The following is a 15,488-nucleotide window of genomic DNA, read 5'->3' as shown; positions in this document are numbered from 1 at the left end:
TAAGGTAGAGGTGTAGACTGTATTTCAGAACAGTAAAAGATGATGCCTTTCTTTAATCACAGATATCCAACTTAAAACCAAATCAGATACTGGCATCTGCTGAATCAAAATCAGAACAAGGAGTGGAAACTAACTACTTTCATTTGATGCCTTAACTGTGGTGTAGCACATTGCTATACACTGATTGATAAAAGCAACAAAGGAAAAGCGAGCTGACTGACCTGCAAGAGCCTGAGATTTCTAAGATATTCCATGCTGCCCCCCACAAAAATGAAGAACTTTCCCAATGAGACAAGATGTCTACCCAAAAAGGATAATCCCAGTCACTCTCTTGGTACAGGAGAGTAAAGACTCTCAGACTACAATAAGCAAAGCAAGAGCTTGAACTTTGCCTTCTGACAGGGAGGTGGACAAGCTAGCTGATGAGACTCCTGAAGGGCTGCCTTTCATCAAGAATAGAATTTCTGTTCAGGCATTGTACGAAAAGCTAGTTTGTATTTCATCAACTCACCAAAAATTGTGAGAAAATTCTACCAAAAAAAATCCATTTTGAAGACAATTGCCAGTGGATTCCTATCACATTCTTATGTGAAAGCACATCTTAAAGCCTGCTGCTGCATCATAGGTGCATGCAACTCACTACACTGGTAAATATCCTGCTACTTAAAGACACAAAATAACTGTATGTAAAACATGCTTAACATGAGATCACTGTAAACAGCCTTTATTGCAGCCTGTGTTGAAGTAACAGCTTAGCTGCCCCAGAGTTACACCTATGCCTTGCTGTTTCAGAATCAAAGTGGGTTAGCAGCTCCACACGGCTTCCAACACAGCACACAGATCAAAACCTGTACAAGAGCTCTGCTTTCTCTTGCTTTTGGGTAGAAGAGACATTGACAAGCAAATTCCCCGCCGATTCCCCACAGCAATGTGTCTTTGCAATGTACGCTGTAATTAGCTGTTGTATCTTTCTAAAGAGAAAGACAGGAAGAGTCTGGAGAGTGATGTGTTTCACGGCATTAGAGTTCATAGTCATCTGGATGGTAGAGCTCACTCATGAGGCGGTAGATGTAGGAAGGCGCATTACCCCCGATGTTAGAAATGAAGAGAGTAATGAGCTCTGGAGGGACATAGTCAAACACTGGGCAGTGAACGTTGATCTTTGCCAGGATCTCCCCTGTAAAGTGAATAGCAGCCATATTAGAGGAAGCAATTCAAAGTACATTCAGCCCCCTGCCCATCTTTCCGAGCCCCCGGAAGAAACTGGCTGTGCACATGCCACCCTGAAGTCGGTACTGGAACATTCTGAATACTTTCCACTAATGTAATTGAATTACAGGTATGTAGCAATCTTGAATGAACGGCAGCACTCTCTTTTGGTAGTTTTTACTGATAAAAACCCCAGATCCCCTCCCCGACGTGGATTTACTAATTGCCAAAAAACCTGCCAGTATGTAATTAGAATACAAGAATTCTGGTGCTGCCAAAGTTATTTAACGAAAAGCTCAGAAGGCCAAAACCAAAAACATGTGCCCAACCTGGTATCTTCATTTCAAAAGTCTTTGTCACATAGAAACGGGGCTTTAAAAGAGACTTTGTTATCTGAAAATGGGCCTGGGAGCTGACGCCTTTCTAAAGATGGTGCTGGTGTGGGAAGCCCATTGCAGAGATACTGGGTTTCAACAAGTGGATCCCGTAACAAAGCTTCAAAAAGTTAACATGAGTTGTAGGAAGGAAAGGAAGCTGCCCTCGCTGTTGGGCATCTGCTCTGTCCCACATGAAACTGCCACCTGCCTGGCACCGTTATCACAATCCTATAATAAAACACTGGCTATTTCAGAGCAGAAGCAAAAGCACAAAGATAGTGTTGAATGGAAATCCTTTTTCTGTACTTTCTGCAGTAGAAGTTTACATATAAAATAGGATGGTTTCCAGCACTTTTTTCTGCTTAAGAAAACAGTAAAGGATTTTCTGTCTTTGGTTACAGAACAGTCTTGTTTAAATTTTATGTGAGCTATTAAAAAAAAAAAAAAAAAAAAAAAGCTTGACTAGCCTGTATAAAGAACCAGTACCTTCTGTGAATGGCAGCACTTCCTGTGGTGAGACAAACTTGTGGAATGAATCTTCTTCATTAGGGAACTGAATGAGAAAGAGTACAGGAGGGTCAGGAAAGAAAGAGACTGCCTCATTAACCTCATGAAAACAGATCCTGGGTGCTGGAACTAAAGCAGAGGAAGACTTGCCAGGTGAAACTACATCTATTCAATAGTGCTTGTGCCTAGAACCTCTGCAACATCTACAGGTGAAAAAGTTTTTTCTCAGAGCTTTTAGAGCCTTCTATGACCTGGCTGTCCTGAAAGCCTAGGGAACCGGAGCAAAGAAGTGATTTCCTCAGTCTGCAACTTCATCTGACAATACCGAAAAAGTACCGAGTATAAGAAACAGTTTAGAACATCTCCATCTACAGGGTCTTTCAACACTAAAGATAAAAATTGAAATTCACTGTGGTTGAAGAAAACTAAGCATGGTGATGTCAGTCTCTAGTAGGCAATGGTCTACACCCTCACACCCAATGCACTGCTTTCTCAGCACATGTGGCAGAGGAGGGTGCTTCAAGGAGATCCTGACATGTGCCAGATTTGGGTGAAGATCTGTCTGAAGTAACAGCACTCGATGGGGAAGATGGCTCATTTACCAACCTCGCCTTGGGACAGGCGGTGCTCTCCACCCTAAGCTTCCACAAGCACAAAAGTCGCCCCCCCATCTCCATGCAGAGCAGGTGCAGCCCTGAATTGCTGCTGTACTTACCTGCGGTGAAAGCTTGAACATGGGGGCACACACGATGAGCGGAGTGGAGTGGTGTTTAGCTGCCAGTGCCAGAGTGTGAGTCCCACTCACAGCAATCAGGGCGCCATTAGCCAGGATTGTCTTTGTACCAATGATGACCTTAAAAGGCAAATCAGCATTAGATGGCATGTTCCACGGCAAACTGGGGAAGGAACGCTTCCTGGCTCAGACTGTGCCGGATGAGCTGGAGGAGGTGTTTGTCAGAACAGCCAGCCAGCCAAAGGCTGGAGTTACAGGGCAGCTGGATGCCTGATCTGTTTCATCTGGCACTGGCTCTGCACTGAGACGTTCCTCTCTAACAAAAGCATGACTCCAGTGTGGTGAGGCCAGCACAGAGAACTTCAGGGGAAAAATGTATGTTCTGCTGCAGGGAACACTGAGTAGAAACTGGGCTGTGTTCCCCATTGTTCTACAAGCCTGCAAAGTAAGCTTTGTACAAGTAGCTTGACTGCTGGCTGCAACAATTTCGTTGCTGTAAAAAGGGAATAATGTAAAGTGGATTAATATATATAGATAAGAAGTGGTGTGGTTGGATTTTATTATGTTACAAGTACTTTTTTTTTCCTTAAAAGTTTGGGGTGCCAAGTCTTCATCTCTACAAAAGTACAGAACAGGTCTGTTCAAAACGACACACCTTGGCAATTCCCTTCACCACCCATCTAGTGTTCCACACAAGGGAAGTTTCTCCCCTTTGGAAATGGTGGATTTTGTTCCGTCTTCTTTAAAAAACATGAAGTTAATCCTTTGAGGCTTTGTTGTTTTGGTTTCTTGTAACTGTTCTGCCTGTTAGCCACTAAGGCAGAAAAACCTATCACCATGCAGTTGGTCCCTGTATGGACTTGGGTTCCCCACTGAATCTCCACCCCAGCTGTAAAAAGGGACTATTACAATTCTGAGTCTTCAGTGAAGAAACACATCCATCACTGCTGGGACCTGGAGCTGGTGTGAGAGGCCAAAGCTCCAAACCTGCCATGAACTCCCACCTCCAGCAGAGCCCTCCTTACCTTGTTGACTCGAGACATGACAGCAAAAATAGCCGCGTCACTCATGACAGTAGTTTCAATGTTCTCTTTAGACAGTCGGACAGCCATTTCGTGACCCTGGAAAGAAGAAGAATCCAACTGGTACCCCAGGACATAGATCCTGCAATGCAGTTGTAGAGCTATCGGCACTCCATTCTTGTCTGAACCACAAAAATACCAAGCGATGGAGCACAAATACGGCCCTCCGACTGAAGGATGTGGGGTAGGATAATGAGCTGTCTTCAAGTCCTCCACTGCAGAGGAACTTCTGTAACGTTCAGCCTGCCTCCAGAGCCAAGAGCTGGGTAAGGATGCGCGGGACGGCGCGGCGCCTGAAGCCAGCCGGCCCGGGCCTCACCTGGCAGAACGGCGCGCACTCCGCCACGATGACCTGGAACTTCCGCTTGCGGGCGGCTTCCTTCAGGAAGGCCTCAACGGTGCGCGAGTAGCCAATGGTCATGATCACCTCATTGGAGTGGATGTGCTCCAGCGCCTGCATAGCAATGTTGTCGGTGGTGCCCTCTGTAACAGAAGGAAGCCATGGGTGGAAGAGCGACACTGGTGCTGCTAGGGCTGTCCTCCAACAAGATAATTTTTTACTAAAGCGATCTGTGAGCACTGGTAGAGCAGGAACGTCTTTTCTCCCTGTTCTTTTTATCAGTGGAGAGGGACCAAGAAGCTGGCCCTTAATGTCCTGTGCTCCCTAACTACTCACAGAAATAGCTGTATTGAAAACTCCATCATGAGGGGTGTGCCTTGTGTCACTGCTACTCCAGAAAACCACCACGCCCACACAACAACTAGTGAGTTTACAGTTCAACAACACTAGAACCACATGGAAAGGTGAGGCACGGCAACCTGAGCCACAGAACGAGAGTCAGGTACCCGATCTGTCAGAAGATCACAGAAAAAGGAAAACATATCACAGTGCTTTGTGACAACAGTCAGGTTATACGTGCATAAGGATTAAGTCCAACCTTGGCATATGTTTGATACTCTTCTTCAGAGGACTCGGCTCAAGACTTGCCAGATGTCCAAGAGCACAGGCCAATAGACCCCCATTCTGTTCCCTCCACAATGTTCCACCCATCTCCCTGTAAGCCAAAGAGGACTTAAACTAAGTCCTGGAAGCAGCAGGACTTCAGTTCCTTAGTTCCTTCAGATTAAGCCTCCCAGATCCTTGCTGTTTTCTTTCCACCTAAGAGGAGAGGGAAGCATCAGTCCCATCCCATAAGAAGCTCCAATCATAGGGCAGTTCAGACCCATCCATACCTAGCTCTATTAGCAGCTCGTTAATAGCTTCGATAACGTTAGCTCTGAGAGGAGGATAAGGGGTGCTGAAATCCTCACTCAGTCCTCCAGAAGTCAGGAGTTTGTGCAGGGATTCTTGCTGGTCGCTTTCCTCACTGCGCCCGTGAAGCCTGCGGAGAGAAGCAGCCCTTCAGCCTCGAGAGCGAACGCAGTGGCACGGCCAGGCTGAGCACTGTCCCCACAGCGTGGCACACCTGGGTGCGAGCAGGGAGGAAAGAAAAACACATGCAGGAGGCATGTCACACCACACCAAAGAGCTCTCCTAGCTGTGTCTGGCAGACACCTGAAGCTCTGCCGGGAAGTGCCTGTGCAAACACTGCAGCCCACAGATGAGGAGCAGGCTCAAGGCTACTGCTCCAGAAGGATGGACCTTCCTGGGAATGCAAGGAGAGAACAGCCCGAGGTCAGGGCACAGACTGTTCTCAGGCACGACAACGCAGACGCCATGCTGAGTTTCACTAGAGAATATGTCATCAGCTACGCTGGAGAGAACAAGTTTCCTTTGATGTTAAACTCACTGAATCCTTCTACAGGAGGGGGGGGAAAGGGGGTGAATGAAAAGGGGTCTCGGAGAGGCAGGGGAACACACTGTGAGTGTGAGGGCTGTTCTGGGCTCCTGGGAGGGGGCACGTCACCTGCCGTACTCTTCCCGAATGACCTTCAGCACTCGCCGCACCATGTTGCCCACAGTGGTCTCAGACGGCTGGGCTGCCGCCATCCTCTGGCCCTCCGTCCGGATCAGGTCCATCAGCTCCCCTGGAAGAGGGGACGGCCTCGGTGAGGGCTGCCCGGGGCGAACCCCCGCGGGCCTCAAACCAACGCGTCCCCCCCGCAGCAGCCCGCCAGCCGGAGCGGGCCGTTCCGCGGCACGAACCGCTCGGTCGCAGCCCAGGGAAGGCGGGGAGCCCCTGCTGCCGAGGCCGGCGTCGCGGGAGCGGGAGAGACCCGTGCGGTGCCCGCGCTAAGCCCAGCGGGCTGTGACGGGCCGCGCTGCGGCAGGACAAGCGCCGGGAACCGGCCCCCCCCCCAGCCGCCGGGCGCTCCCGCCGCCGCCCCGCCCTCACCGGCCCGGCTCCATCGCCCGTGCCCGATGATCCTCCGTAGCAGCGACAGAGTCTGCCGCGCCGTGTCCTCGGACCGCGGCCGCTCCCCGCCGCCCCGCAGCCGCGCCACGAAGGCCTCGATCTGCTCCGACAGCTCCGAGCTGCGCTCGGCGGCGCCCGGCATGATGGCGGCGGCGCTCCGCTTCCGCCCTCCCGCTTCCCCCATTGGCGGAGGCTGCCGAAGCGCTCCCGCCCCGCCGCGGCGGCGCAGCCAATGAGAAGGGCCGGGCGGTGGGCGGGGCTGCGGCTCCTCGTTGCCCGGGAGACGGGCGGTGACGGAGCAGCCGCGGGAGCCCCGGCGCCGCGATTTGCTTTGGGCCGCGCCGCGCTCCGGGCGCGAAGAGCCAAAGCAAATGGGGAGGGAAAGGCGCAGTGCCTGGCCCTCCGGTTGTTCTTGCTGGCAGAGCCAGAACCGGCCCTGGATAAGGCAGGAACGCGGCTCCTTTGTGCCGAGTTCCGGGAGCTGTGTGTCCGGGCAGCGAGCGGGAGCCGCGGTGCCGTTCTCATCGCGGCGCTGCGGAGCCCCGTGGGTGCGCTCTGTGCCCTGCACAGAGGTTTATAGGTTAGGAAACCAAAGCGAACTGGTTCGTGCTGGAAGCTTTCAGCGGGTGCTTCCTGTAGGGCGTTGGGTGACTCGTCGCATCTTGATTGTGCTTGTCTGATTCTCTCCCACGGGCAGCTGCCGTCCGGGGGCGGTCGGGTCCCCAGCAAGATGCCAACAGTTCGTGCCCTGGGTTTTGAGGATGGATTGCAGGTGATTTCTCACCCAAAGCCTGGGATGGGCTGAGAGATCGTCTGCTCCCCTCTCTCCTTGCTGCTTCCCCGGGTGCCCCTGTGTGCCTGGAAGCCAGAGCACCTGCCAGCCTGGGGAAGGAAGCTCACTGTGTCCCTCCAACGCATGGCAAAAGGCCACGCGTCTGGGTTTGCCTGGATGTGCTTTGCGGGGTGCTACTGCCCTGGCTGGAAGTCAGAGTTGCTCTCCTCAATGAGCTTGTCTCGTCTTTTGCCCCTGGAGAGGGTCAGTAGAGGGTAACAGGGTTTGCCCTGCTGTTGGCTCAGCTGTGCTGGGCCCTGCTGTCCTGACCAAGCACGTCCTTGCTCCTTGCTGCCTTCTCTCCCCCTTCTTCCCAGCTTTAGGAGTCTGTTTTCTTCCATCTTGCCTAAATTGGAGGCAGGGCCACGCCAGGCCCGTCTGGCTCCACGTTTGCGCAGGGTAATGCAGTTGCCCCTTTTGCCCCTTCACGCAGCTCCATTTCAGGTGAGGCAGGGAGGGCTGCCCGTGCCCATCGGTTGCTGGCCCTGCTCGTGCATTGCTGTGCACAGGCCACTCCCACGCGTGCACCCTGGGACTGGGACATGCAGTGAATTGGGGAAAAAAAAAAAAAAAATTGCTTTGGAGCTTCCCTTTGTTTGTTTACTTATCTCGTTAGTAAACAGAGCAGCTCTTGGAGATTAGGCAGGAGGGAGAAGAGGAAGGGAAACTGGACTCTGAGGTTGTGACCTCCTTGTGGATGCTGGGCTGTTTACATTCCCTGCTCTGGTCCCAGTAACTATTGCAGGACAGTTTCTTCTCAGCGCCTTGCCAGGCTGTGGAGGTTTTCCCTGCTTGTGCTGTTCCTGCCCTGTTCCCTGCAGCACTTTCCACCCAGCACTGCTGCCCCTTTGGCTGGCAGTCAGGTGTTCCTGGGGGTGCAGAGTCCTGCACTTGGTGTGTTGCCTTGTATTTCATGAATGAAAGCCTCTGAATGGGGATTTCAGGAGCAATTAGCCCCGTGGAGCTGAGCTGAGCCAGAACCTGTGGCTCTCTGGAGAGCTGAAAGGCAAACCTCAGGGTCTGGCTGCTCAGAGGGACCGCGGCTATGAGACATGTGGTTGTCATTAGCCAGCAGCTGCCGCCAGAACCCAGTGAGTTAGGCAAGGAGTGCCCAGGAGTACTGAAAAGGAGGGAGTGGGAAAGAGGAGTGGCAGGGAGGGCAGCACAGGGAGTGTGAGGCAAGCAGGGAAGGCAGCTGGAAAGGTGCATGTTGGTGTATTTGGCTAAAATATCTCTGCCTCGCAGGCTGCGCTGGCCACTGTGGCAGAGGCAATGTGTGTGTGTGGGGGGGTGTGTGCATCCCTGGGCAGCTGGAAAGAGACTCACTTGGTGGTCCACAGCTGCTGGGCGTTATGGAGTGGGACGCCCCTCTCCTGCACAGCACACACGCCTTCCAGGTACCCTGGGGCAGAGTTGGCTACTGCGGCTTCCCAGCTGGTGTGTGAGCAAGCGAGGAGGCTGACACAACTGCAGACAGTGTCCGTGCTGTGAGCAAGAGAGCTGAGCAGGGGATGAGCTGGCCGGCCAAGCAAGGCAGCATGTTTTCTGAGCCTGCAGAGTAGCTGAAATTTGGCTCATCTCAGAGCTGCCAGCCTGCCCAGGATAGCGTGCTGCTCTGTGCTGTCAAGAATAGCTGCTGGAGACACTGCTTCCCCTCCACCCAGTGAATTCTGCATCCCCAGGGGCTGAATGTCATCCCCCAAGTGCTCGCGTGAGGGAGAAGTCAGGATGGAGGCTGGATAGAGCCTGGGAGCCCTGGAACATCGTGTGCTGGGAGGCTGTTTGGATTAGAAACTCTCAGCGGATAAGTGGGCTGGATGAAATGCCAGGGAGGGGAATCAGAGTTTGCTGAACTCTAGTAATTGGACTTGTCTGCAACACGCGGATGAGCGGAGAGAGCTGCTCACGCTCAGCACAGGCGAAGGGAAGGAGCCAACAGGAGAGAGCCAGCAGAGCCACGGCCCAGAGGAACAACAGGGCAAGCTGTCAGAACACCATGGGCTGTGAAAACTGGATGGGTAACATGGGAGGAAGCAGAGTAGGGTCATCGTTGGGTGCCTAAGCCACTCGCTGAGCACCAGTGACTGAGTTAACGATGGCAAAGTGCGCAGGAGTGGGGGGAACACGAAGCACAGTCCAAGGAGAAAGATGCACCAGAGGTATCGTTGGTGTGACATGATTGGGAAGTCCATGCTCAAATGCCTGAGACAAAAATGGAGGGGATGACTGAAGCCCAAAGCTCTTACAGCCACAGATGTGGAGGCAGGCCTGTAAGGAGGCAGGAGTGAATCTGCTGAAGGGCTGGGGGAGCCCAAAACAGTGTTTTCTGTATGCTACGGGGGAGAAAGTAGGTCAGTTAGTGAAGGGGATAGAAATGATGGGCTGAATCAAGTGCTGAATGCTTGTTCAAAACTCGAGCTTCTAGGGAAAGAAGACAAAAAACCCAAACAAATAGCCGGTGATCAAAAGCAGGTACGTGAATAGCTGGAAAGCTCAGCTCTGTGGGTCTGGAGGTGCACGCACACGTTGCCTGAGTCATCGGCAGTTTTAGCAGGCTTGAAATTCACAGCTGACGCTGCAGGTACCGGGCCACGTGCTCTTCTGGTCTTTGCTGATGACCCTGGTAACAACTGTCCCCTAAACTGGTCATCCTCGGGAAAGCGTGGCTGCCATAACCGCCTGGGTGGCCAAGAGGAAACAGGCAGGGCTTGCTGTGGGGAGTAACAGGACGGATCCAGCGCCTCAGGTTAAGGAAGGACTTGATGCAGCTCCTTGCTCAGCAGCCTGCGTGTACGTGTGCCTGCCTCTGCCTGGAAAACGGCGGCTGGCTCATCCTCACGTCAGCGCAGCACCCATGGGCAGGCCGAGCCCAGAGCCAGACCCTTGCAGTACTGATGCAGCCTGCATTCCCTACGGGAAACGAGTAGGCGGTTCTGAATTCGGCCCAGAGACTGTCTCTCCTGACAGCAGGTTTGCCATTCGTACCCCCTCTTCCTTTTTGGAGCCTTAAAAATAGAGGCCGAGGCTGAGAAGCGGGAGGGTTTTTCTAGAGCTCGTGGTGGAAGCAGCCCAGGCTGGGCTGCCCCTCGCCCTTCCCGGCCCCCGGGAGAGGCATGGGAAGCTGGTGTCCGAATGCCTCCCCTGGATGTGGAGCCTCACTCGTCGGCTCATTCATCTGTGGCAGTTCCCCAGGTCTCCTGTCGGGATGCAGGCAGCTGGAGGCAGCCAGTTCAAAGGCCAGGCTGGTCAGGAAGAGGCGAGGGAAGTGTGGGAAGTTGCTGCATGTCATGTAGGAAAACAAGCCCCATCAAGGGACGAGGGAGCACGGTGCGGGCTGGGCGGGAGGTGCAGGCCCCAGCATCGCTAACAGCGCGCCGGGCCTCTGTACCCGGAAAAGGCGTTGGCTTTGCTGGGTGCCACCCAAGGCACGAGCGGCTCAGAAGGCTCGGTGGCACCGCGCAGGTGTGGGCCATGGCTCTGTCCCCGCTCAGAGGGCACGCAGCAGGCTGGCGGGGCCGGGGAGGAGGTGATGCCGGGGGGGGGGGCCCTTCGGAGAAGCCCCCGAGCAAATCTGGCGGGGCTGCAGGAAGCCAGGCCCTTGGGGCGAGACAAAGCGCAGCCCAGCCGCTTTGTGGTCACCAAGGGGTCCATGACACCAGCAGTCTGGGCTGCTTCCTGGTCACCGGCCAGCTCCCCGCAGTTCCTCCGCTCACGCGCTCCCGGCGCTGCAGCTGGCCCCGGCCTCGCTTTGCTCATTGTCTGCTGCGGGTGATGGCAGCTATTCAGCGGCTGCCAGGTTTCAGGGAAGGGGAGAGATGAGCCACTCCTCCACCCACGTTCTGGGAAAGCCTCCGGGATGAAGCCCTGCCGATGTACACGTTCGCTCCATGACAGGGAGAGCGTGCTGTGGAGCCTGCGTGTGTGTGTGTGTGTCCCTCCGCCTGCATCCCACGTTCCCCCCCCCCCCTTATCAGCAGGCGTGATGCCGGGGAGCAGAGTTTGGAAGCAGCCCAGGCTGCTGACCCGTCCCGCACAATAGCGGAGCCTGCTGCTCCCCGTCTCCGCGCCTGTTTGCCTTCCAGAGCCAGGCAGAGTCTCGCCATCACTATTATTTTGCTTTGTGTCAATATTATGACAGCTAAAAGCAGGAGAACTGCATCCACATGATAAGCAGCCAGAAGCTCTGGGCTGGGTGTGGATCGGGTTCGAGTTTGGCAGGAGAGAAAAGCGCCTGGCAGCCCCTGCCCACCGCCTGGCTGGGCCAGGAGAGCTGGGAAGCGAGGGGCAGCTGGAGAGCAGCAGGCAATCTGCGCCCGTGCACCTCTCCCCTGCATTCAGTGCTCACTGCCCTTGTCCCAGGGGTGATGAAACATGATAGATGTGCAGAATATGCTTGGTTCTCCAGTGGAAAAGTAATCTCTGTCCCTTTCCTGGAGAGAGGAGCTGCTCTGCTCCTGCTGGGAGAGTCCTGTCTCCCCCCGGGACTGCCATACCCCGTCCCTCCCACCCCGTTCAGGCCTGGGGTGTTTCATCTCTGCTGGTGATGGAGGGTCCTGCACACGCTGCTGCACCAGTCTGTCCTGGTTGCAGCCTGTTTGGGCTTCCCCAAGCGCAGCCCTCTGCAGCTGCCAGAGAGAAATTTCTGCAGGCTTTCTGTCACCCGCAGGCTCTCCTCCCACCCAGGGCTTCGGGAGAGGAGCTGGGGCTGAGCAGGGTGAGCTGTGCCGTTGGTGCTGCGTCTCCACTTCCCACTCTGGACTCTCAGCACCTCATGTGCAAAGGGCTGGTGTTTCGCTGCAGTAACTGCAAGCCCTGCAGAGGCTGCTGATGAAACGCTTACCTGTAGGCACCCACGTATGCTTGGGTCTGCGGTTCGGCTCTCCGGTGCCTCGCCCTGCTCCAGGGCTGGGCTCTCCAGCAAACACCAGTGGCCTGGCCAGTCCCTGCCGTGCGGGGCTGCCCAGCTGGCTGGCCACCGAGCGCTGTGCCCGGCGGTGTGTGCTCTCTGTCACTGGGTACAGCCGACGGACGGCTGGGCTGGGAGGGCGTTGGTCGCCATTAACCCTCCTGTCCGCTGCCGGCATCGCTTTGCCACCTGCCCGTGGCTTTGCCCTGGCGGGATGGCGACTGTCCCCTGCTCCAGGCTCAGCCTCGATATTAAACTAGGCTAGCACTGAAAAATAAGGCCTTAAGCTGGAGCAGTGCTGGGTCTGCCATCCGCTGACCCGTTCCTGGAGCAGTGCCTGGCTGAGGGCCATGGCTTCGCGGGGTTTGGGTCTGGTGGTGTCAGTCACTTCCTCCTTGGTGGCATCGTCCCTGACCCCCGTGGGGGGATTTAAGCCATGCCTGGGAGCAGCAGCCAGGTTTGCTGCAGCTTCCCTCACCTGGGTCTCCTGACTTGAGCGCTCTGAGGCAGCCCCAGTGCCTGTCCTGTTTCCCTCTGAAACTCATGTCTGACCCGGGCTGGCCCCAGCGCCAGTGACCCACAGGCAGTGTGGCACCGGGGGGCCAGAGCCTGCTCTGCCCAGGCACAAAGCTGGGCCATCAGGTGCCTGTGGTTTTGGCCACGGGTCCCCGGGGAGGCTGAACTCCCATCCCGAGGAACCAAAACAAACAGCAGAGTTCCTGCCACGTGCGGCCGGGGCTGACTAAGGCCGGACGCTTCCGCCTGCCGCGGGCAGCAGCGGCCGGGGCCGCGAGCCACCGCCATCGGGCTGCGCGGCACGGCCCATTTCCCCCTATTGTCAGCCTCCCCCTCTGCAAACACATCCCCCTGCGCACCTGGGCTGGGAGGAGGCACTGACGCCACGGGAACCAGCCGCCAGGAGCGAGGGATGTGCCACTGCCCGCGTCTCTTGGAGTCGGAGCCGCCACGGCGTGGCTCTGGGGAGTCCTCCAGGGCTCAGGCAGGCTGTTTGCAAGTTGTTTCCTTGAGGAGCGATGCTGACCGTTCAGGGGTCACTGGTGCAGTCCCTGCTTGAGGAGAGCTCCATGTTTCCCGGAAGAAATCAGCGGCAATCTCCTGGTGGAGAGGCCTGAGTTTCCCTGTGCGGAGAGGCTGGTGCTGGGGAAGCCCCTGCCAGACCATGCCCATCCCTGCTCCCACACAGGTAGCTGCAGCTCCAGCCAGCCAGCCTCCAACCCTCTGCCTTTTGCCTTCCATCCCCACTGCGGAGATACAACCTGTGGAATATTCAGCTGTTTTATTTCAGTGGTAGCTATGAATCGTCCTCCGTGCTCACTGCTAGGGGTGCTCAGGAGAGTCTAAGAGCCGGATCACAGGGCTGGGGAAAGCAATTGAATGAAACACCAAGGGTGAAACAAGAGCACTCCGGGATGCAGGGTGGGTGCGAGGAGCCCAGTGCCTTACATCTTGGTGCTGCTTTGACCCTGGGAGTCCCGTCCCAGTGCAGGACATAGGTAGCTGCTGGGAGAGTCGCCTGCTGGGCAGGAGCGGCAGCGGCAGCCCGAGGGGGTGGCTGTGCCGGGCACTGGAGCACAGGGCGCTTGGCACTTCCCCTGGAAGAAGCCTCCAGCCCTGATCAGACTGACTCCAGTGTTCTAAATAGCAGCAGCAGCACAAAAATAATGCCCTGAGGATTTCAGCAGTGTTCTCCAAAGGCTTTAGGGATGACACAGGAGGTCCTGGCTACAGTCAGCTTAAGAGTAATGCAGGGATGAGTTTTTGTTGGGCTCTTTTCATGAGATGCAGAAGGTGGGATTTCGCAGGGGGAAAAGATGCCCCTGAGAGGATTTTGATGCTCAAATGGGGCTGTTTTATGGAAAAGGTAACCTAGAGTCTACCTTGCCTGTGGTGATCAGGGTGAGGTTTCACAGGGCAGAGCGGCTGCCTGTGCTGGGCTCCTTCAGTGCTCACAGGCAGCCCGGGCCCCTGCTCTTGCCCCTCACCAGGAGGTGTAAGAGGCACCGAGGTGGATCCCATTTCGCGGCGGGGCTGTGCCGTGGCATGCTTGCAGCTGGGTGCTGGGGCTGGCCGTCCCCGCCGGACTGCAGGGGCTCACCCGCAATAGGGATGCACCATCTTTCCCCACCTGCCTCCCTCCCAGCACTGCGAGTGGGGCAGGGAGGTGGCACAGGCAGGCAGTGGCATATCCAGGGCGATGCTCTCAGCCCACGGCCACCGTGTGGTGCTCACCGCGGGGGAGGCATCTGCCCTTTTAGGAAATGTCTCTATTTGCCTTATGTCCCTGGCCAGTCCCTTGAGCCTCCTCTGTCCCTTGTTCCCAAAGTGTGTAGCTCTGCTCCCTGGAGCCCGGTGGGAGGCGGTGCGAGGGACACACCAGTGCATTTATAACATCAACCTCCAGCCCTGTCCTGCAACTGGGGAAGGGTAGCCTCGGCCCCTGGGGAAGGAGCGCAGCAGAGGGGAAGGCGAGCAGCCACGGCCCCAGCCAGCTGGATGTTTCTTCCATTTGCAGGAGGATGTTGCTGGTCACAGGTTACCAGTGTCCAAATATTATTTCTCTGCTCCTGTCTCTGCTCTGTGTTGCCTAGAAAGGGGATGCTCATCCAAGGAATGTAAACTCTGCCCAAGGCCTCTGAGGAAATAGCTTCAGACCAGGAACAGGATTGCACTCGGCAATTAAGGGCTGGTCTCCCCAGCCACACAGCTCCCCGGGGGAGAGCCCTTTGCTCCAGCGCCAGAGGCTGGCCTTGTGTCTGAGAGGTGGCCCCGAGAGACCTTCCTGCAAGGACAGGCGTGAGGCCCCGTGTGGTCACGGCCTTTACAATAACAGGATTCTGTCTGTCCAGCGAGTTGGCAGCAGCTGCTGCTCAGGGCGGCCTCTGGTCCGGGCTCTCGGATGGGAGGAAACGCTCCCTTCGCCCCCCATCTCAGAACCATCCCTGGGGAGTTGGGGGGGTCCCCTTTGCCCAGGAGGGTCTGTGGGGTGGCAGAGGGAGAGCACAGGCACGCTCCAACCATCGAAGTGGGGACATTACCTGCTCCTTGCTGCCCAGCCAGCGGCAAGAGCATGAACAGGCGCTGAACGCCGCCCTGGCAGCCCCTGTGCCGTGCCGCTGAGTGATGAACTGCAGCGCACCCGGCCCCCTCAGCGGGGCCAGCATTTCTGTGCTCTTATCTCTGCAGCATCTCCCTGCTAATTTGCCAGGCCCCGCTCCAGCAGCTTTCTCACACACTCAGCAGTACCATCGCCTGGAAGCTCCAGCCGGAGCCCAGCTCCTGCTGACGCCTGAGTTGCTGCCACCTGCATGGCCTGGTGGGGCTGGGGACAGGCGACTGGCATGTCCCACGTCCCCTGGGGACAGACCCCACGGGGCTGGCGACAAGCCACTGGCATCTTCATGCTGCAGGGACGGACCGCACGCAGAGGTGGGCAGGGAAGCCCTGGAGCAGCCTCCCTGCTCTCC

The 15,488-nt window shown here is 56.1% G+C and overlaps 1 protein-coding gene across 1 annotated transcript; it reads right to left on the bottom strand.

Moving 5' to 3' along the window:
- Nucleotides 1-697: 697 nt before the first annotated feature.
- On the bottom strand, nucleotides 698-6,434 carry EIF2B2 (eukaryotic translation initiation factor 2B subunit beta). The gene is made up of 8 exons (XM_042790725.1): nucleotides 6,245-6,434; nucleotides 5,816-5,936; nucleotides 5,142-5,290; nucleotides 4,228-4,391; nucleotides 3,852-3,947; nucleotides 2,809-2,946; nucleotides 2,073-2,139; nucleotides 698-1,177 (listed from the first exon to the last, which is right to left on the bottom strand). Exons 1-8 carry the CDS (start codon nucleotides 6,405-6,407, stop codon nucleotides 1,020-1,022), a joined length of 1,056 nt encoding a protein of 351 aa, XP_042646659.1. The 5' UTR covers nucleotides 6,408-6,434; the 3' UTR covers nucleotides 698-1,019.
- Nucleotides 6,435-15,488: the final 9,054 nt, after the last annotated feature.

This window comes from Tyto alba, unplaced genomic scaffold (assembly GCF_018691265.1).
Source record: "Tyto alba isolate M040663 unplaced genomic scaffold, T.alba_DEE_v4.0 Super-Scaffold_18, whole genome shotgun sequence".
NCBI lineage: Eukaryota > Metazoa > Chordata > Aves > Strigiformes > Tytonidae > Tyto > Tyto alba.
This window is presented reverse-complemented; position numbering and strand designations above follow the sequence as displayed.